The 23,028-nt window shown below is 44.6% G+C and overlaps 1 protein-coding gene across 7 annotated transcripts in view; it reads left to right on the top strand.

The window, feature by feature from the left end:
* The window catches only part of CNTN1 (contactin 1), a 421,087-nt gene that overhangs the window by 276,599 nt on the left and 121,460 nt on the right, over nucleotides 1-23,028 (top strand). For all 7 annotated transcript variants that reach the window (XM_037888163.2, XM_043549235.1, XM_043549232.1 and 4 more), the window contains 4 exons: nucleotides 806-902; nucleotides 1,013-1,194; nucleotides 18,272-18,396; nucleotides 20,931-21,048. In XM_037888163.2, coding sequence (XP_037744091.1) covers nucleotides 806-902; nucleotides 1,013-1,194; nucleotides 18,272-18,396; nucleotides 20,931-21,048 — 522 coding nt within the window. The remainder of the gene's footprint in view (nucleotides 1-805; nucleotides 903-1,012; nucleotides 1,195-18,271; nucleotides 18,397-20,930; nucleotides 21,049-23,028) is intronic.

Here is a 23,028-nt window from a genome sequence, read left to right as displayed (position 1 = left end):
AAACTATCGACCTAATGCCAGCCTGACTTGAGGCTGGTCTGGAAGAGAGGAGGAATCCGCCCCTTTCCTCAGACCATGGAGCAGCCCCACAGTTGATCTGTATCTTCAGAACTTCAGTAACCCTTGTGGCTGTAAGATTTTTCTCTGCTCTGTAAGGGGTAATAGCCAGTGAATGTAGGTAGTTTCAGCTCAGCTGATCCTGTCCCTAGCTGTTCCTATCCACACTGAGTCCTTCATTTGATAGCACAAGAGATGCTCCACAGAGCTCAGCTCACTGGTAGATAGGGTTTCATATGCCCATGTAGACTCCTGGCATTCCATCACTCCCTATTCCCCTGTGTAACAAAGCACAATAGTTCTGCTACTTCCAAGTACCTCTGTGCCTGCAGAAGAGAAGGGGGTGACCTTAAAGTTCACAAAAATAAAAATGATTCTATCCACACTTGTTCTATGGAAGCCATGGAGGTAAGTTGACAAAAGATAGGAATGTGCTCTCTCCGTCATCTTTACAATCTACTGTTACACTTCAAAATAAGTTTAAATGTGTTTACACTACAGAATTGTGCTCTTGAATATTAGCTATTAATCATCCAATGAAAGATAATTTTTTGAAAATAGTTCTGCCTTATTGTTAAAGTTTTTCGGTGTTAAGTCAGACTTCACTGATAATGGACATGGTGTCATATATCGTAAAGAAAAATTCTCTCTGGAATTTTAAGACGTTTTCTTGAGCTGTAGAAGTTAAAATTGCTGTATTAATTTCTGTCACTGACTGGCTATGTCTGTGAATCTCTTTTAATGTTAGGATCTAAAGTATATCCAGCTGATATCAAGGTTAAATTCAAGGATACATACGCACTCCTGGGGCAAAATGTGACACTGGAATGTTTTGCACTTGGAAAGTAAGTATATTTTAATGTAATTTTAGAATAATACATTGGCTTTCATATCTCATTGGGAGCAAAAGTTCAGGATATTTAACACAAATACATATTATTATGTCTTTTCAAAGCCCCGTTCCTGAGATTAGATGGAATAAGTATCTTGAACCCATGCCAGCAACTGCTGAGATAAGCATGTCTGGTGCAGTTCTCAAGATCTTAAATATTCAGTTTGAAGATGAAGGAACTTATGAATGTGAAGCTGAAAACTATAAAGGAAAAGATAAACATCAGGCAAGAGTTTATGTTCAAGGTAGATAGAGCATTTTAATTCTTCATAAATTCTTATGTTGGGGAGCACCTGTGTTTTCACACTTGATATCCATGTTATCTAATTGCATCGTTTTGACACACTGTTGTTTGAGTTAATAAAACAAAATCCAAAATTCATGCATTGTGAGACAACCATAAAAATGATCTATTAATTGAACTGCTCAATTTAATTCATTGTAATAGCTCTACTTACATCTTGATTGCAATGTGAAAAGGTTTAAAAATGGCATAAATATGCATAGTGAAAGCTAATTTGCTTAATTGTAGAACAGTTGAATATAAGAACTGCTAAGTGAAAAACAGGTCACTAGGTTTATCACACTTTCTTGTTTCCTCATTCTGTCTGGCTCTTTTCACCCTTTCTCTCTTTGTCCTGCCTACAATTTCTCTTTTATATACACACTCTTTCTAAAGATTTTTAAGGTGTCTTAAATGTCTGTCTAATCCTAACTTCAGTGAAATATTCTACTAATGTATATGAATTGTGACAAAGCTCTGTCCTTGCCTCCGTGGGTCCTGCGTTTCCTGGCAGATTTCACTAGCCTCAGAGGCTCACTGTGACTCTCCACGTAACCCTTCTCTCTCAAGAGACAAGGGTCACAGTCTACTGAGCCATTTTCATCATAAGCCAGCGAGGGAGGTGAGGAGAAGTTATCCTTCCTTCCACAGTCTCTGTTGTCTCCTAGTCTCAGTGATTAATCAGGGGGCAAAGGTGGGGGGGAGCCCAGGGCCACCCTCTACTCTGGGCTCCAGCCCAGGGACCCTAATAGTATCAGCTATGGTAGCTGACCTTTTAGAAACATGACATGTACAATTCCCTGGGCTACTTCCCCCACAGCAGCCCTCGCTTCCTCAAGCTCCACTTCACCCTTGCCTCAGGGCCTCCTTCCTTGTGCCTGATATGGTGTGTACTACTCAGTCTCTCCAACAGCACAACTTCCTCCCACAGCTCCTGACATGCACACCCACCTGACTAACTGGGAGGCTTTTAACTAGTTTCAGCCAGCCCTTGATTGGCTTCAGGTGTCCCAATTCTCCCTGCCTTCTGGAAAGTTCTTAATTGGCCCCAGGTGTCTTAATTGACCTGGAGCAGCTGCCATTTCACTGATCCTGGTACCAGGGATTTGTTTAGCGTGGAGCTAATATATCTATCTCCCACTACTTTTCTATAGCCATCTGGCCTTTCCCCATCACAGAATGTTAATAATTCTTTTAAGCTTTCTCTACTTCACTTTTTCTAGATTTTAAATACCTTTGGGGGTTTTTTTCCATTGGAGGCAGATTTCCATTAAATCACTTCCTTTTGTAAAAAACTGAGTATCTTAGATCTCAGTGGTGTTTATTTTCATCCAACAATTGTTTTCATTTTTGTTCCTGTTATTTTGCACCATTGGCTTTCTCTTGTTTCAAACTGTGACATGTCTATCAGTCTGTGTTTAGCACTCAAGAACATAGTGCATCCTACTGCTAGCAGTGGAATGGGCCTGAGAGAACCTGTCTCTCGCTGTCAGGGGATCACCACTATTTATTATACGTGATGATAATGAATATGACTTTTCTATTATTTTGGCACTTATACAGTGCAAGAATAAATGTAGGTGCATTTGATTTTTGTTTGTTTCTTAAATGCCTTCTCAGTTTCCTTGGAATATTTTCTGGGGAAGAATAAGTAATGCACGTTTTAAGTGCATTCCTTGTTATCTACAACTGCAAATTGTTTACTTATATCTATTTTATGGTGCTACTAATAAGTTAATATGTGGAATAACTGCAATCTAATGTGAACACCATAGAGGTAACGAGTATTATCTTACATTCACTTCAGCAATCATGATTTGTTACGTCCACTTCCCATTGTTACCTCTATAAAAATTGTTTACGGTTATTGTGGCGCTCATGGGATAATTCCAAATATTCCATGACCACCATTGTTTCTTACTTAAATTAGTTGGTGCATTACTGATTTACAATATTCCCTATGCTTGATGGCCTCTGAATTACCCATGTATGAGAACCTTCACTATAGTATTTCTTGAAATGTGCAGCATTTCTTATGATTACAGTTATTGCAATTGGTATACGAAAATTCAAGTCCCTTATAATAAATTTGTATCTGCCCTTATGTTTCTGAGACTTCTGCATCTATGGGAAGAGGTGTTTAGTCTTCATTTTCCCTATATTTTAATATAATTTTGTGCTCTCATTCACAGTCTCATGAATGAAAATTAGTTTTAGAAGAAAAGTCCATCAAAAACATGCGAGCACATATTTTAGTGGGATACCTCTGATATAAAGATTACATTGTCATGAGTTTTTTGTTAAATGAAAGCTATATTTTTAAACTGAAATTTCAAATTAAAATGTTCTCTTTCTGGAGACTATGGTCAGAGACATAAAGCAGTCACGTTGGACCCAATATGCCTGCCCATACTGTTTTTTTAAAATTAACTTTCTTTGACTTCATAAAAAATCTCTTAATTTGGAATGGGGGGGCAGGAGGGTGGAGGGGAATTATTATGACTTGGCCTAGAGACTCTAAGTTTGCTATGATTAGTTATCTGTGCTGCAAATAAGTGGGGAAATTATAGGGATATGTATTATAAATATCTCCTAGGGTGTGCACGCCCCCATATAGATAGGGTTGCATATACCTAGTTGCCCATTAGAGCAAGGACATCAAAAAGGAGGAATTGGAAAAATGGGCATGCTTCTAGTAGGAAGAGCTTACAACAGTTCCAGGAAGCAATATGGAACTAGGAAAATGAAGGACTATCGTGCTTAAAAGAGATTTGATATGAAAATTGTTGTTTATTTTCCCTACGGCTGAAGCAACCCATCTTGTTGCATCTAGTAGATTCTGCACAGTACACTCAGCAAGATCTTCTATAAATGAATATTTTCAAGAGGGCGAGTTAAAGATAAATTTCCAGCCATAAGCTGGATTCCTTCAATTGGCTTAAGCCAGATCTGTAGTATTAGCTTTGCATACTTTTTATGTTCATTATTTCATTATAGTTTGTGCATGCCGTTTCGCTAAAATTTCAGCACAGTTGGTCACTCAGAATGACTTTCAGTTGACTGGCATTGTGAAACACTTCATGCTATCACTTGTAATTAGTATAGGAATTATATTCTTGCACATTCTGCTATAGCTGACATGCACCCATGCTTGCAGTCTAAGAAGAAGAGTCTCATTTTCCATGCAAATAAAACCTTGTGTGCACACTTCACATGAAAGCATAAACATATGTTCCGACAAAAAGGAATAATCCTTAGTCCTGGTATAACAGTTGTAAACTGGACTACTACACTTTTAGTGAACTGAATTTAAAAATATATAATGGTACAGTCCTTATCATTATAGCAAACAATAATTTGCTAAGAGACACAGAAGAGTAATTACAAATAAAAGAAAGAAAAACCTCTCTGCTTCTTCCTTATAAAGTCTCAGTTCCTTCTTAAAGAATATATAAAGCAGTATGAGATGTAAAACACAGCACCATCAATACAGTCAAAATACCTGTGTATTGCTGCTTAAAACAAGGAACTAATATTAATGAATAGCACAGTATTGTAATGATTCTTCTTTAAGCGATTGCACGTGTCAATTCCACTGTAAGTGTGTGCGTGCTTCGTCCACAGTTGTTGGAGATTTTTCCTTCAGCAGTTCCTGTCAGGGCAGCTGAATTCCTGGCGCCTCATGCCACTGCTCAAAGGTATAAAGGGCTCCGCTGCCCCCAACACTCCCCTTCAGTTACTTCCTACCACCCGTAATGGTTATTGGAGCTGTAATCTTTGCATTTCAAAAATCTTCCCACACCTTCTTGTTTATATAGTTCCTGTCATGTTAGTTTGGCTTACAGTTGTGTTTCTGTATATAGTTACCAATTAGAATAAGTTTAGTCTAGTTCTTAGGGTAAACTGCTCTCCAGTGCCTGTTTGGGTACTGGGTCTGGTACTGGACTCATGCCACACTCTCCTGGCTTTAAGGGCTGTCACGCCTATGGCAAGCCAATACCAGTCAGCGACCCCCACATCAGCTGCCTGAAATATCTGGGGGAAGCCCACACAGGTGAAAAATGTCACATTTGTAGAGGATTCAAGCCCTGTTCAAAAAAGGACAGGGTGGCCAGGCTCAAATATTTACTCATGACATCTGCGCTTCGCCCTCCATTAGAACCTTCCTGTTCGGAGCACATATGAGTTGGTCAGGAGTGCTCCATGCACTCTAGCTAGCCTCACTGGTACCAAAGAATTCCTCAAAGGATTTGGTACTGGGGCCTTTGAGATCTACAGGCAGGCACTGGGTGCTGCAAAGGATATTGAGGAACACTCAAAGAAGAGCCCCTCCCCCGGCATAACTTCCCTGCAAAGAGGGATTGCTGACTGCCAAGCCTAGGAAGGGCTCATTGAGACCAATCGCAGGATTGGCACAACTCCTACTACTGACGGGTCAACTCCTGGTATTTTGACGGTACTGTCTACATCTGAAGCGCTTGAGGCAGCTTGCAAACTACTGAACTTGTTAGTTCTGGTTTCACCTGTGGAACAAGATTCCCATCAGGCGCCAGGAGTGGGCGAGCTGGATTCTCCAGTGCCTGTTCTGGTTCCAGTCACCATTCAGTACCAGTGGCTGCTATGGTTGCAGGGTCTCAGCAGATTCCATCAAAAGGAAAGCCTGCAGTGATCTCGCTGTTGCCTCTGTCACCTGATTCGGAACAGGTCTCCCTGATGACATTGGGATCAGCTCCCGCATGGCCAGAGGAAGCAGACTCATTCCCCTTTTCAGATTCTAAGGTCAGATCTTATTCCTCCAGGCTGGAGCAACCCCAGCGGGATGTCTACCCACCTTGGTCCAGATCAGTGGCCAGCAAACAGCTGGGTCCCAGCACTGTACCAGTGGCCCTTCTGGAGCCTTTGTGGCATTCCCCCACACTCTGCAGCATTCAGTAGACCCTGGGACATGAGCACCAGTCTCCATTCCCCCTCTGCCGATATCAGTACTGTGCAAGGGGAATTGATTACTCCTGTGCAAGAATTGGACGAGGGTCCCCCTCAACAACCACTGGCCTCTTCTTCTTCATCCCTGGATGAGGCAGTACTTGCGAAGTCTACCTCACCCCCACAAGATGACTTCAGAGTCCACCAGAACATGCTAAAAAATGGTGACTGTGGCTCTGGATAGCCAGCCAGAGAAAGTGCAAGGAAAGTCACACAGGTTGGTGGACATTTTCACCTCTCCTGGACCCTTTAGGGTAGCTCTCCCTATAAATGAGGCAATCCTAGTGCCCACCCTAAGCTTATAGCAGACCCCATCGTCCCTTCCTCTCACAGCTAAAAGTGTGGAAAGGAGATTATATGTGTGGAAAAGTGTGGAAAGGAGATTTTTACAATCACCTGCCTTCAGGTTCCCTGGTAGTGTCTGCTGCAATTGAAAAGGATCAGACCTCAACCCCAAAGGGGAAGAAAGCAAGGAAGCTATACCTCTTTGTCAGGAAAATGTATTCCACATGAGGGTAACAACTGAGAATCGCGAACTAGCAGGTTCTTCTTGGTCAGGATGATTTTAACCCAGGGGTCGGCAACCTTTCAGAAGTGGTGTGCCGAGTCTTCATTCGTTCACTTTAATTTAAGGTTTCGCGTGCGAGTAATACATTTTAACGTTTTTTAGAAGGTCTCTTTCTATAAGTCTATATATTATATAACTAAACTATTGTCATATGTAAAGTAAACAAGGTTTTCAAAATGTTTAAGAAGCTTCATTTAAAATTAAATTAAAATGCTGATCTTACACCACAGGCCCACTCAGCCCACTGCCAGCCTGGGGTTCCGTTCACCTAGGCCGGCAGCAGGCTGAGCGGGGCCTGCGGCCGGGACCCTGGCTGGCAAGGGGCTGGCAGGCAGAACCCCAGACTGGCAGCGGGCTGAGTGGGGCCGGCAGCCAGGACCCCAGAGTGGCAGTGGGCTGAGCAGCTCAGTCTGCTGCCACTCAGCCCGGTGCCGGTCTGGGGTTCAGTCCGCCGACTCCTGCCAGCCAGGGTTCCGGCTGCCAGCGCCGCTCAGCCCGCTGCCAGTGTGGGATCCCAGCCCTGCCCACATAGAGTGGGTACCTGCCTTCTCCCTGGTTCTAGCCCATTCTCTTCCTCTCTCTCTACACTGAGCTGAGGGTGGGAGTGCACTGAGCACAGGGCTGGGGGTGAAGGAGCAGGCTGGGGGTTGGGGTGTAGGGTCTGGCCAAGAGCTAGAATGAGTGAGGGGGCTCAGGGTTGCAGTTTGGGTGTGGAGTGCTTACCTGGGCAGCTCCCATTTGGTGTGAGGGGTGCAGGTGGGAATGTGGGGGAATGGAGGGGGGTGCAGGAGCTCCTGTTTAGTGCTCAGGGTGGGGGTGGGAATGGGGGGGGTTCAAGAGTCAGGACATGGGGTCTGAGGGGGCTGGGTATGTGTGGGGGGTGCAGAAGTCAGGACAGGGGTCTGGGGGCACGTGAGGGGGGTGTAGGATTCAGGACATGGGATGTAGGGGGGCTGGGTATGGGTGGGGGTAGTGCAGTCAGGGCTGGGGTTGTGGAGGGGTGCAGGGTTCAGGGCAGGAATCTGGGGTGTGTGGGGGGTGCAGGGATCAGGGCAGAGGGCTGGGGTGTGGGGGGTGCAGGACTCAGGGCAGGGGGCTGGGGTGTGTGTGGGGGGGTGTAAGGGTCAGGGCAGAAGGCTGGAGGTGTGGGCTGGGGTAGTGGGGTGCTCCTTGCCCCCTGCCCAGAGAGGCTCACGGCAGGGGGCTGGAGGGGATATGCCCTGATTCCACCCCCCTTCCCCAAGGCCCCGTCCCCACCTCTTCTCCGCCTCCTCCCTTGAGCAGCGAGCGCGCTGCGGCTCCGCTTCTCCCCCTCCCTCGCAAGGGCCATCAGCAGATCGGCGGCAGGGAGGGAGAGGAGGAGGGGCAGGAACCCAGCCCGCTGGGGGAAGAGGCGTGGGAGGGGGGAGCTTGCCTGCTCTGCAGCAGCAGTCGGCACAGGGCTGGGGCGGGGGGCAGGATTTTTAATGGCACGCTGCTGCCTGCCGGGGTCCCAGTGTGGGTTCGGCAGTGGGCTCAGCAGGACCGGCGGCTGGGACTCGGCAGGCAGCAGCGTGCCATTAAAAATCGGCTCGTGTGGTTTCTTTGGCACGTGTGCCATAGGTTGCCGACCCCTGTTCTAACCTGTGGGAAAGCATCCTGAAGATAAGGACAAGCTTCCTGATGAGGCCAAGCAGGTTTAGTGGCCAGGTCAGCTGCGCAGATGAGCCTGGATGTAGTGGATTCAGTGGCTCATGTTATGGCTTCCGCCATTTCCATGCGTCATTCGTCTTCAGTGCAATCGTCATGTTTGCCCCAAAGGTGCAGCAAACCATTCAGGACCTCCCATTCAAAAGCCTTTCATTCTTCTCTGAGAAGTTGGATGAAAGGCTTTGTAGCCTTAAGGACTCAAGAGCAATGCTTAAATCACTGGGGACTTGTACACTGGCGATGAAAAGAAAGCCATTCCACGCACAACAGTCCCGTGGTTCCGCTTGTTTATGCCTCGTAGCCAGAACATATTGAGAAAGAAGGGCAGAGGTTGTGAGAGACGGCTGCCTCCTCCACATTGCCTGCTTCATTCAGGCAGACTGGTTCCTCAAAGCATTTATTTTGACTTGTTGCTCGAGAGCAGCCTATCACTTGCCATGGTACCGTCCCCTATTTTTACCAACCGCCTATCCCACGTCCTAAGTGCTTGGACCTGAATTGCAATGGATCGGTGGGTTCTAAGCATGGTGGAACTGGGTTATGCCCTCCAGTTTACTTCTATTCCTTCTTCCTATCCTCCTTGCCTGTCGCTCTTCAGAGACCACTCTCCTGAGAATGTGATACTGTAGGAGATCCAGTCCCCTCTCCTTGTGGGCGACATAGAGGAAGCTCCAATGCCTTTCCAAGAAAAGGAATTCTATTCCCGATACTTTCTGATCTTGAAGGCAAAGGAGGGCCTCGAACTAGACCATTCAGATCACCCTCACAGCTTTTTGTGGCAATCCAGGAAGAATAAAGGGCCACCTGATGTCCATTCGGAGAATCTCCTCCTGGATTATGAGCTATATTCATCTACACTACTGTTTGGCAGATGCAGAACCTCTGTAGAAAGTGGTGGCTCACTCAGGTAGATCACAGGCAGCTTCTGTGGCCTTTCTGGCCCAGATGCCCATCCTGGACCTGGGTTACAGTGGACCAAAAGCTGGATATGAGTCAACAGTGTGCCCTTGTTGCCGAGAAGGCCAATGGCATTTTGGGATGTATAAGTAGGGGCATTGCCAGCGGATCGAGGGACATGATTGTTCCCCTCTATTCGACATTGGTGAGGCCTCATCTAGAGTACTGTGTCCAGTTTTGGGCCCCACACTACAAGAAGGATGTGGAAAAATTGGAAAATGTCCAGCGGAGGGCAACAAAAATGATTAGGGGACTGGAACACATGACTTATGAGGAGAGGCTGAGGGAACTGGGATTATTTAGTCTGAGGAAGAGAAGAATGAGGGGGGATTTGATAGCTGCTTTCAACTACTTGAAAGGGGGTTCCAAAGAGAATGGATCTAGACTGTTCTCAGTGGTAGCTGATGACAGAACAAGGAATAATGGTCTCGAGTTGCAGTGGGGGAGGTTTAGGTTGGATATTAGGAAAAACTTTTTCACTAGGAGGGTGGTGAAACACTGGAATGTGTTACCTAGGGAGGTGGTGGAATCTCCTTCCTTAGATATTTTTAAGGTCAGGCTTGACAAAGCCGTGGCTGGGATGATTTAGTTGGGGATCTGTCCTGCTTTGAGCAGGGGGTTGGACTAGATGACCTCCTGAGGTCCCTTCCAACTCTGATATTCTATGATTCTATGGACATTTGTAAAGTGGCAACCTGGTCTTCTGTCCACACTTTTATCTCCTGCTATGCCTTCACTCATGAGTCTAGAGACGATGCCAGATTTGGACAAATGGTCCTACAATCTCTGTTCTAGTAGGCTCTGGATATGCCTCCAGCTCAAAATGCTTTTGAGTCACCTGCAGTGGAATAGACATGTGCAATCACTCAAAGAAGAAAAAATGGTTACCTGCCTTTCTCTCTCTACCCTCCTTCCTCTCTCTATCAGAATCTCTCTGGTAGGAAAGAACTGGTGGGTTGGGGGCAACGGGGCTCTTCATACTTGTGAGCAGTGGTGTGAGGCACATGGGGGCATTCACGCTGCGCTGATGGGAACTACTGAGGGAAGAGTCTCTGACAGCTGTGTATGAGGCATGCGCACACCTACAGTGAAATGTGCATCACATCTTAAAGAACAACAGTTAAGGAAAGGTGAGTAATCATTTGCGTAGACTGCACCTTCACTAGTAGATGGTGCTATATCCTTATCTTAGTGTTAAGATGTCATCTTGTATGTTATATGTTGTTATGATGTTGACCTGACCAGGAAGTTAGCAGGGAAATTCAATCCTGTCTGTGTGTTCTGGAGTTGGTACATGCAGTGTCCCAATAAATCCTTTCGTTTCTATAAGCGAGTATTATAACTGGAGCCAGCAGCTTCAAGATGGCAAAAGCACTTGTGCCTGAGCAGAAATATACTGATCATGCAGATTAGACTGGAATCTGTGATACTTGGCAGACTTTGAGCTAATGATCTCTGTGAATGACTGGACTAACGAGAAAGCAGCTCAGTACCTAGTAGTGTTTTTGGATGGTGATGTCAAAGCATTTTACCAGCAGCTTCCCAGTGAGGATCATGACTCTTAGAGACCGTTCTGCAAACACTTTTACACTGCTGTGAGCGGGGATTCATTTGTCCTTTTGAAATTCTGGAAGGAATGGCAAATCAGGAGGAGGCAGGAAGGGGAACCCCACATAGTTATTTGTGTACGTTAAGGAGAGTGTTCGATAGATCTTTCTGTGCACCATTCTGGGCAGAAGATGGCTCCAGTGAAGCAGAAACTCCTACACTGAATCTCGAACTGGCAGAGAGGGGCATATGCCCAGTGTGAAGCCAGGAGAGAACCTATGTGAAAAAATCAGTTTATAAATGGTTTAGTAAGGTGTGACAGGGTCAGGCCAGATGCCTGCAGGACAGTAATAGAAGGCAGATATATTAGCCCCAGGTTAAGTAGGTCCCTTTTCTTTGGGTAAGGTAACAGGGAAGGTTCCAGAACAATCAGGAACCTTCTGGAGACAAATAAGACTGACAGGCTGATTAGAACACCTGCAGCCAATCAAGAAGCTGCTAGAATCAATTAAGGCAGGCTAATCAGGGCACCTGGGTTTAAAAAGGAGCTCACTTCCGTTTGTGGTGTGTGTGTGTGAGAAGCTGGGAGCAAGAGGCACTAGGAGCTGAGAGTGAGAACGCAGACTGTTGGAGGAATGAGGTGTACAAGCATCATCAGACACCAGGACGAAGGTCCTATGGTGGGGATAAAGAAGGTGTTGGGAGGAGGCCATGGGGAAATAGCCCAGGGAGTTGTAGCTGTTGCACAGCTGTCCCAGGAGGCACTCTAAACAGCTGCATACCACAGGGCCCTGGGCTGGAACCCGGAGTAGAGGGCGGACCCAGGTTCCCCCCAAACCTCCCAACTCCTGGTCAGACACAGGAGGAGTTGACCTGGACTGTGGGTTCATGAAAATGGCCACACTGAGGGCTGCTGTGAAGCTCCAAGGCAAGCAAATCTGCCAATAAGCGCAAGACCCACCAAGGTAGAGGAGGAACTTTGTCACAAAGGGAACTTCATAACTTGCTGGTGATGTAGGATAGCATTCTGGATAAATTTAAGGACCAGATTATACACAGAGTTCAAAACGTGGAACCAAAATTGGGATTTCCTTAAAGCACGGGTCAGCAATCTTTCAGAAGTGGTGTGCCAAGTCTTCATTTATTCACTTTAATTTAAGGTTTCATGTGCCAGTAATACATTTTAACATTTTTTAGAAGGTCTCTATAAGTCTATATATTATATAACTAAACTATTGTCGTATGTAAAATAAACAAGGTTTTCAAAATGTTTAAGAAGCTTCATTTAAAATTAAATTAAAATGCTGATCTTACACCACAGGCCCACTCAGCCCACTGCCAGCCTGGGGTTCTGTTCACCTAGGCCGGCAGCAGGCTGAGCGGGGCCTGCGGCCGGGACCCTGGCTGGCAAGGGGCTGGCAGGCGGAACCCCAGACCGGCAGCGGGCTGAGCGGGGCCGGCAGCCAGGACCCCAGAGTGGCAGCGGGCTGAGCAGCTCAGCCTGCTGCCACTCAGCCCGCGCTGGTCTGGGGTTCAGTCTGCCGACTCCTGCCAGCCAGGGTTCCGGCTGCCAGCGCCGCTCAGCCCGCTGCCAGTCTGGGATCCCAGCCCTGCCCACATAGAGTGGGTACCTGCCTTCTCCCTGGTTCTAGCCCATTCTCTTCCTCTCTCTCTACACTACGCTGAGGGTGGGGGTGCACTGAGCACAGGGCTGGGGGTGAAGGAGCAGGCTGGGGGTTGGGGTGTACGGTCTGGCCAGGATCTAGAAAGAGGGAGGGGGCTCAGGGTTGGGTGTGGAGTGTGGAGTGCTTACCTGGGCAGCTCCCATTTGGTGCGAGGGGTGCAGGTGGGAATGTGGGGGTGGGGAGTTGCAGGAGCTCCCATTTGGTGCTCAGGGTGGGGGTGGGAATGTGGTGGGTGCAAGAGTCAGGACATGGAGTGTGAGGGGCCTGTGGGCATTTGTGCAGGGTGCAGGAGTCAGGGCATGAGGTGTGGGGGGGTTGGTTATGGGTGGGAGTAGTGGAGTTAGGGCTGGGGTCATGGGGGTGCAGGGGTCAGGGCAGGAGGCTGGAGTGTGTGGGGGGTGCAGGGGTTAGAGCAGAGGGCTGGGTGTGTGTGAGGGGGGTGCAGGGATCAGGGCAGAGGGCTGGGTCTGGGGGGGGTGCAGGGATCGGGGCAGAGGGCTGGTGGTGTGGGCTGGGGTCGTGGGATTGCTCCCAGCCCCCTGCCCAGAGCGACTCACAGCAGGGGGCTGGAGGGGATATGCCCTGATTCTACCCCTCTTCCTCACCTCTTCTCCGCCTCCTCCCGGGAGCAGTGAGCGTACTGTGGCTCTGCTTCTCCGTCTCCCTTGCAAGGGCCATCGGCAGATCGGCAGCAGGGAGGGAGAGGAGGAGGGGCAGGAACCCAGCACGCTGGGGGAAGAGGCATGGGCGCGGGAAGCTTGCCTTCTCTGCAGCAGCAGCTGGCGCAGGGCGGGGCAGGCAGAGAAGAGCGGGCCAGGGCGGGCACGATTTTTAATGGCACTCTGCTGCTTGCCGGGGTCCCAGCATGGGTTCGGCAGTGGGCTGAGCAGGGCTGGCGGCTGGGACTTGGCAGGCAGCAGCGTGCCATTAAAAATCGGCTCGCGTGCCATAGGTTGCTGACCCCTGCCTTCAAGGTACCAGCTGTTAATTCCCAGCCTCACAGTGACTCCTTTCTATTTCAAGAAATTAGCACTTCAAGAAATGATTGCTAGTGATCTGGCTAAAAAATTGTAGGATGCCCAAGTGGAAGCTATTTACTGGCATCCCATAGGTCAGAAGAGAGAGACTGTTTCCCAAGTGAGTCCCATGCCGGATGATATTTGTAGGTGATGTGAAGGCAAAGGTAAAGCTAATCAGCAGTTGTTAAAATGGCACATGAAGAGGTGGTCATATACTAGTTACTATGTGTCTGGAGACATTGACAGTTAGAAAACCACAATGCTGTTGGATTTAGGATCTGAAATAAGTAGGGTGACCAGATGTCCTGATTTTATAGGGACAGTCCCGATATTTGGGGCTTTTTTTATATATGGGCTCCTATTACCCCCCACTCCCTGTCCCGATTTTTCACACTTGCTGTCTGGTCCAAGGTGAACTAAGTGCTAAAAATTGATGAATATTAATCATCAGCTATTGCATAGAACAGGCAGAATCCAGTTCCCTCTGAACTTGGGGTCTCTGCTTACTTACTGGACTTTTGTTGTGGTGATCAGTATTTCTAGTACTGTTGTATTAGGAGTGGATTTCATCTGAGGGCATCACAAGAACTCTGGGGCACAAGACTTGTCCCAGGACAGTATTTAGATACCTCTACTGTATGTGAGTAGGAGAAGGAATGAAACCTGGTGAGCAATTCTTGGGGCCTTAGAGTTGCCTCTACCATGCCTACATGGTGAGAACTTTGAGTAAAAAGGCCTTTGAAGACCAATGTTTAAAAAAGATAAAGCAAATATTGACATTTTGAGATCAAAGTGCTCTTTACCCCTCCCTGCCCCTCCACCCCCCAAATAAGGAATCTAATATGGGCATACTGAATTATTGTATTGAAATATAAAGATGAAAAACTGCTTAATGGTAAGATTGTTAGTTATACCTGAATAATTAATAATTATGGATAGTGAATAAGTTTAGATGAGGCAAATCTTAGACCAAAGCCTTGGTGGCATGACTGTGACTTTACAAATTTTTCTCCTCATATAGATCTGCTTATTTGTTTAAATTATCTTATTGCTGATAGGACAAAAGTAACATGTTGTGCTGGAAGATATTTAGATAAAAGGTACACAAACCTGTAATGACAAAAAATCCTCTTTATTGGGAAAGTACAGGAGCAAAGAGACACAGAAACAGAATGATGTAAACAGCAAAAGTTTTTTAAACTGAAGCTTGTGCATGCGTATTGTACCTAAAACAAATGCTTAAATGTGCTTAATGCTGATTGGAGAAAGAATAAGAAATCTATAATGAGGAAATGTATAAAAAGACTCAAGTGAACAAAGTGTATAAAGGTAAGAGGATCATCTTACCAGCATCTTACAGAGAATAGTACTTCATGATAACAATGCTGCAGATCACCTGGGGTATAAAAAGACACTGAGCCAGGTATCTAACAGGCTTTTTTTAAGCTGGGCATGGCTGCAGAGGTGAAGCACTGGGTAGTTTCCTGTCTTGTCAAGAAAGGAAAGCACCAGCAAGAAGAGGCAGAACTCCTTTAGGGGAAAATGCCTCAGCTTAGTAAGCCCTGAGAGTTCATACTGATGGACTTGAAAGGCCCACTACCAGAAACACCAGCCGGAAACCGGTATTTGCTGTAATGTAAGTTCATGGTGGCTCAACCACCAAAGGATAAAAGGGGTGAGACAGATATAAATGCATTGATGAAATATGCAGTGGTGAAGTTTGGCCCACCAAGCTGCATCTGTGATGATCGGGGAAGGAATATGAATATGGTGGTTACGCAAAGTTTACTGACAACTGTAGATAGCCGAGATGAGGACCAGTGTTGCCCACCGTACAACTAATGAGGTAGTGAAGAGAGCAAACTGCACCATTGGTTCTATGTTTGGAGTCTTAGTGAAGACCAACAAGACTGGGATACAAAGTCATCTTTGGTTATCTTTGTCTGTAAACACCAGCCGGCTCTCAACTGTCCATTATTCTCCTTATGAGATTATTTTAGGACTTCGCAAACCCATTCTTCCCTCTGGCTTGATGTTCAGGCAGCAAAAACTGGCAAGGTCTCCTGCACCTAAACAGGTAGGTGATGTGGCAGTGTCTTGTATCAGTGGCCTAAGGAGAGCATTGCAGAATGTGGAGGAACAGGTGAGCCAAAAGCGAACATACCAGGCACAAGATGCTAGGGAAAAAAAAACATGCCAGGAAGGAGGGAAGGCATGCTTATTCCTTTTTGGAGGGGACTTTGCCCACTGATCAAGACACTAAATAATTTATCCTTGCTGATATATAATCCAAGAGCCCGAGTGCATCAAGAACTGCTGCATAAATTCATTGAAAGAAAGGGGAAGACAAACACTGAGAATGTTTGTGGCAAAGTGTATCTGCCCTTTGTGACTCCCCACAGGAAGCCTTGCAGTCCTACTACATCCTGCCCCGGACAGCAGCAAAGTGACAGGACAGGTGCAGCGAAGGTGGTCCCTCAGATAAAATGAGCTGCAGGTCAGTTTCTGGCTAGGATCAGAGGAGCAAGGAAGGGTGCTCCTTCCTGCCTAAAGGAGCTCGAGGGATAGTCAGAGTTTGTTTCTGGCTACATTTTCTTACGTTGGGTTTGCAGGGAGAGAAAGGACATAACAACCTTAACCCGTGAAATAAGAGTGAAGATAAAGGGGCCAGATAGAAATAGGCTAAGGAAAGAAGCAGCAACTAATTGGATCAAGCCCCACAGGGCTGCTGTTTGTAGGGTCCCTGGATTGGAACCCAGAGTAGTGGGCAGTCCGGGTTCCCCACAGGTTAAGTGCCATAAACTCCAAGAAAGGGAGCTTATTTGGGAGTCTGAGCAAAGGCTGAATTTAGAGGGCCCAAGGCTGGGGCTGAAGACCGTAGCGAAGGCAAAATAGTCTGTTTAGTAATTGGACTCTAATGCCCCGGAAGGGGTTCATTCAGACTTTGTGACTTGGCTGGAGTGCCAAGCCACTGAAGATCTGCCAGGGTCAGTTGGCAGCTTGCAGGGGCATAAGAGAGGACAAAAGGACCATGATACCACACACAGCCACTTAGACATGCTCAAGAGATGAGTGCCAGTTTACAATGCTCAACAGAGAGCTATTCCCAAGGAATGCAGATGAGGATTTGGCTCCTAATGGGAGCCCAGCTGGGGAGGAGAAATTTCCAGTGTGTTTGAAGGCTGTTGGGGTTACAGGAGAGTGAACAGTGCTCCTGAAAAAGCCTGACTCTCTCAAATCACCCGTTTCTCCAGAGTTATCCTAGACAGATTTCTCTCAGAACCAGAGCTGTGTATATAAGACCCTGGGTCCTCAACCTCCCAACTAACATAACCCTTCTGGTGGGAGACACTTGTTCCCTAAAAAGACTGCCCTCCATTTTATATTTTTCTCCAAGCAAATATAAAAGGAGTACTTGTGGCACCTTACAGGCTAACCAATTTATTTGAGCATAAGCTTTCGTGAGCTACAGCTCACTTCATCGGATGCATCGGGTGCTCAAATAAATTGGTTAGTCTCTAAGGTGCCACAAGTACTCCTTTTCTTTTTGTGAATACAGACTAACACGGCTGTTACTCTGAAACCTGTCCAAGCAAATATGTACAGCTCCTAGAAGCCGGGGACAGGTAAGTTTTAAGAAAAAGGAAGAGAAGGGGAACAGGGAAAGAAAAGAATATGTATGGTTGTAGAGAGATGGCAAATGCAGGAGGAGAGTGTGGCAGTCTCTGTTCAAACTGTCTGCTCTCAAATTAGAAAGATGTATAGAGGGAGAAAATGGGTGAAATAAAAACAAAACCATTACTTCTTGAAGTTTGCTGGGACAAGGGCACATACCTCTTTGGCCTCCCTTTCCCACTCGGGTAAGATTTTAAAAGAGCATCTTCAGTTTAGTAAGCAGAGGGTAAGAAAAGTAATATTATTATTCACCTTAAAAGGATTGAAGGATATTGTAGCTTTCTTTAAAAGTGTATATTATTATTATTTGTATTACCACAGTGCCTAGTCATGGACCAGGACCCCATTGTGCTAAGAGGTATACACTCACAGAACAAAAAGATTATTCCTATCCCAGAGAGATTATAATCTAAATATAACACAGGAGACAACAGATAGATACAGACAAGGAAAAATGTACAATACATTACAATATAATAATTTTTTTTGAGTAGAAGGAAAATTGAGACAGTATTGGTCAGCATCATTGGCAGTGGTATCAGCATACCAGCAGCCTAACCATTGTCAACTTTTTATAGGAATTGGTGTCCTATATTGGGCAACTCAGAAGAAACTGATTAACTGTGAAGAGCTACTGCAGTGAATCTATAATCCCGGTTCAGTGGGACTGCTCATATGTATCTATCGGACAGATTCCTAAAGAAAGAGCCCTAGCGCTTTGGGATACTTTTCATCATGTTAGGAAATGCAGGTCTTATTGCAGTTGCACAATGCAAATGCGCTTTTGATACTCAATGTTATTGCTTAATTCTTAGTGGAATATTGAGGATAAAAACACGAGTAGAACTAAATAATGATTGATTGTTAAATTTATATTTAATATTTACAAGACATTCTGTTTTCTTTGTTTTTCAGCATATCCAGAATGGGTAGAACATATCAATGACACAGAGAGAGACATAGGCAGTGATCTATACTGGCCTTGTGTAGCCACAGGCAAGCCTACTCCAACAATCAGGTGGTTGAAAAATGGAGTATCGGTTGGTATATTTCTATGTATTTTTCTGTATTAATTGTTTATGTAGACATTGAAAACAATTTTTAAAGTATACATTATTAAACAGTTAGAAGCCTTGTGAATTATATGATATAAACCTTTGATAATTCAGACTGCATTAAGGATAAAATGTATTTTTATACGCTACTTATATCTCAGTCTGCTCTTTGGTTGTTAAATATATCTTCTCACATTTCATATTCAGTTCAGATAACCTGCTTTTTCGTAGCATACAGTTGGGATACAGATATCTTTTTTTTTTTTTTTACTGGGAGCCTTTACAATGAATGCTATTTTGTTGTCTCTAAATAAAAGTTGCCCCCCCCTTTTTTTTTCCATTTTACCACATTAAACATGAATGTATCTCAAAAGATACATGGAAAAGACCGTGCCAATGGAGGGATGTTGTAAATGTTTAAAAATAAGATTGCTCTTCTCATTCTATTACATACAACTTTTTCATGTATTTCATGTCACAGAATATTGCAAATTTCATGTTTTCAGTGGACATGAAATGTAAAATAAAAGCACTGCCAAATAACTTAGACCTAATTTTCTATCAGCTTTTCGATTGTTATCCTTTTTGGAGGAGTATTTTCTGGGTCTTAAATGTATATATTAATTTTCACTTCAGCATTCTCAACAATAGTTTTAATAGCCGTCGGTAGGGCTTCTCATTTTAAGTTTTAACTGATAAATGCTGATATAGCACCCCCTATAGAAAAAGAAATGAGATTGTTGTTTATTCAGTGAATACCGGAGAAACACTGGAAATGGTTACTTGTACCTAAAGGCTTGTCTACATGGATTTACAAGGGTGTGATTTCTAAAGTGCACTCAAGTGTGTTGCACATTAATTGGTCTGTGTAGACCCTGCTGGTGCACATTAAAGTTTCCCTAGTGCAGTTTCACATAGTGTCGTTTGAAATAGTACTTAAGTAAGTAACAGTAAGTTAAAGTGCACGAAGGACCATTACAATGGGATTACTTGTTATAGTAAATACAAAGAGAGAGCCTTGAAAAACCCTGATTTTTGGACATCTACATAGGAATCAACACTGCTACTAATATAAACCCCAAAAAATGAAATTAATAAACCCCCCAAAACAGAAACCCTACCATTGTTTATGTTGGACTCACAGTATTATGTGTTCTGCTGCGGGAGAACAGGCCAAAAAGAAGAGGGTTGACAAGACAACTAATACACTGCTGCATTTCCCGAGCTGTGATGACAGTGATACTGGTATACAGACAAAGAAAACAATGGGGCACAGCTATTTTGGCTGTGTGCTTTGAGAAAAATCTGGGAGGGGGGAGCAGGGATATCAGTGTCTGTCATATGGAAAAGGATTAAACCAGAAGAAAACAATCCTATTTTCAAGCTTCTGTGGTTATTACAAACAAGTGATTTAACAAGTAAAATTACTTGCCTGCCCCTTTTGACTGGATGGTCACTGACAAAATCTGCATATTGGATTGCAGAAAATATCATGTAGTTCTCAAATAATATGTCACACAGTTACACTTTGTGTTAGAATTAAAATATTATTTCCAATAGAAAAGAACAAAAATATTCTCATTTCCATGAGAACATTTTCTGTTTCTAAATCAAACAGGTTTTCTATTTTTTACACTAAATATTTCCCTTGGTTGAGACAAAGAGAGAATTCCCTTTAGAAAAGCTGATTGTACTGGTTTTTATTAATCAAAAATATTTCTTTAATTTTCAACTCTCCCAGATACTACAATTGACCCTTATGCTAGGTCTAAAGCTGCTCAGCCAATTTTCCGCAAGAGCGTAGTTTATTATCTTTTTTTTAAATGGTTATCTACTGTCGTTCACAAAAGGTCTTGCTGTGTTTCTGTTTGGGGTTTTATTTTTCCCAAGCTATATCAGCTACTTAATCATATTTACCATGTTACTGGTTAGTAGAAGCAAGACACTCAAAGAGGCCCACATAAATCCGCACTGAAGTCCTTTAGAAGAATCCCATTGACTTCAATAGGTTGTAGAGTGAGCCTTAACAATGCAAATACTAATATTATTGTAAAACAAGGTGCTACAATATACAGTAGATGTTATCTTGCAATTTGTTGAAGTAAAGCGCGTTGGTGTGGGCTATTGGCTTAGTGGATGTGCTATGTGTTAAGCATGTGGAAAAAACAGATTTGGTTCCTGGCTCTCCAGCAATCTTAACACTGGATCTGCAGTATTAGGATTGTTATAGAGGCGTCTCGCACTGATGTATGCAATTGCTCAGCCATGATCCTTCCAGTCAAGTAGAGAGCCAGCATGGAATCTTTTCATTCAAAAAGATGGTGGCTGCTACATAGTGCCATGAAGCCTGGAATGTAAAGTAGGGAAAAATAGAGGGTCTTCAGTGCTTTAAAGGAATGTGAAAGACTCACCTCAGGCACTAACACCAAATAAGAAAATTAAAGGAGCATGGAAGGACAGAAATCTTAGTGAATGTGTAGTGAAAGTGATATTCTTATTGTTCTGGATTTTTTTTTTAGTTCCGGAGAGGTGAATTAAGAATACAAGGCCTGACTGTCAAGGATGCCGGCATGTATCAATGTATAGCAGAAAATATACATGGAATTATATACGCAAATGCTGAGCTGAAGGTTGTGGGTCAGTGAGATATTCTGTTTTTGTTTCGACTTGTAAAATACTTTCAAATCTGGACAAAATGGTAGTCAGATTTCTATGTTTACAAGCACTGATTTTTATGTAAAATACAGAGTCATGGCACCACATTGCTTATTCTGTAATAATAAATTTAATAACTGTATTGCCCTGTTCTTATTGAATATAGCTGAGATGATGTTTTAACACTGGAAATATTTAAAATCTCTAACGGGGTACTACGAAGAGGCTGAGAAACCAAATTTTACCACCTTTAATCTTGTCATTACTTTGTAAGAAATGTCTTCTGGATTTTCACCTCCTCGTGTTGACTTTCCACTGTAGCTGCAAACTTGGACAGGTCTCATATCAAGGGTTTGCAGTGCTTATGGACCACCCAGAGCTGGTTGAGGAGTGGCTTCTGCCATTGCTTATCTTACCTACTCGATTGGGCACCCCCTGCTTTCTCCAGAACCTGCTCTGCCAATCAACACGCAACTTCTAATTGACTGCTGATGCTCCTCCTACCCGCTTCTTGCCCTCCCACAGCCTTTCAGGAGCTGATGCTGTAACCCATCCTCTTTACCCCAGTCTAGTGGCTAGACCACTTTTAGAGGTTTCAGCCTGTTACTGCCGCCAAGATAATTGATGTTGTTCTATAGCTCAAGCAGTAGAAACTCAGATTGTTAGATCCAGAGGTCCAATGTTCAACCACAGTGGATGACCCCCATTGACATATTTATATTGGTCAATGCCCTGGCAAGCTTATGTGGCTCTCTCAGGGATTTCCTGAGCCCAGTTGGCTTGTGATCTTCTCATCTCACATCTGCCTCCAGCCCATGTCTGCTTCTCCACCTCCCAGCCCCCGAAGTTTTACCTTCTCATCTGCCTGCCTCTCTCCCACAGCTAGAGCTCCCATGGTGCATGACCAGTTCTGCCCTGTAACTTCTCAACCCACCCAAGCCTTTGGTTCCCCTCCCTTCCTCCAGCTCCTCATCACTCCTGCCACCAGTCTTGAGTTCCTCACTTCACTGCTCAGGAACAAATTATCCTTCACTACTCACTTCACAACACTTCCAGTAAGTCTCCTCATCTCTTTACCAGCTGTCACTCCATTACCAGCTACCCACTCCAGACCCAGATCACCCAGAAACACGCATGGATGAATGAGAGGGTTAAATATCTGTTTGCTTATTTTGAGATGGCTGTATTGATAAGTTGTGAACTAAACCAATGTTTGATCATTTTGCCTGTACAGCTGCAAAATTAACAGACTTATTTCCCTGAGCTGTGCACGTCTTTGGTGGCATCATAAACCATGTTGTTGCACAGACAGAGAAGTCAACAAAAGAGAGATGTGTTGTCTTATGATCAGTTACAAATAGAGAAAAACTCAACGGGCCAACGTCTGACCCCATTATGTCTGAGTGGCTCTCGCTAAAATCATACGGCTGCTTTTGCACATCTGAGAAGAATTTGTCTGAGCAAGTGGCCAAACAGAAAACAACAGAAACTGCAAAGCTGAGGAATTGTCTACTGTTTCCTTTAGGGCTGTTTAAAAACAACCGAGAACAGAAAAAAAATTTTAAATTATTTTTAAAATTCTTGTGACCTTTGAGGAAGCTGAATTTTTAAAAGTGCTGTTATCAGACTCTTAATTATGTCTGGTCCAAAGCCCACTGAGGTCCATGAAAGTCTTTCCATTGGTTTCAGCGTAGGCTGTAGAGCAGACCCATAATACAGTTGGACCAAGCTCAGATGTAATTTGAGAAATCAGCTAAGATTTTCAGGAAAGACACAACATATGAATATGTTATTAATGCAGCCAATTTGTCAGACCTTCCACTGTTGCAGAGCCAAATTTCTGCATCTATGCTCACCTGCATAGTGGAAATTGTGGAGCCCAATTCCTTAGTTCTTCATAGAGTCATTGATTTTAAGGGCAGAAGGGACAATCAGATAATCTAGGCTGTCCTCCTGTATATC

This window comes from Chelonia mydas, chromosome 1, assembly GCF_015237465.2.
Source record: "Chelonia mydas isolate rCheMyd1 chromosome 1, rCheMyd1.pri.v2, whole genome shotgun sequence".
NCBI classification, from domain to species: Eukaryota; Metazoa; Chordata; order Testudines; family Cheloniidae; genus Chelonia; species Chelonia mydas.
The sequence above is the reverse complement of the archived record's forward strand: the minus strand, read 5'-3'. Positions and strand labels throughout refer to the sequence as shown.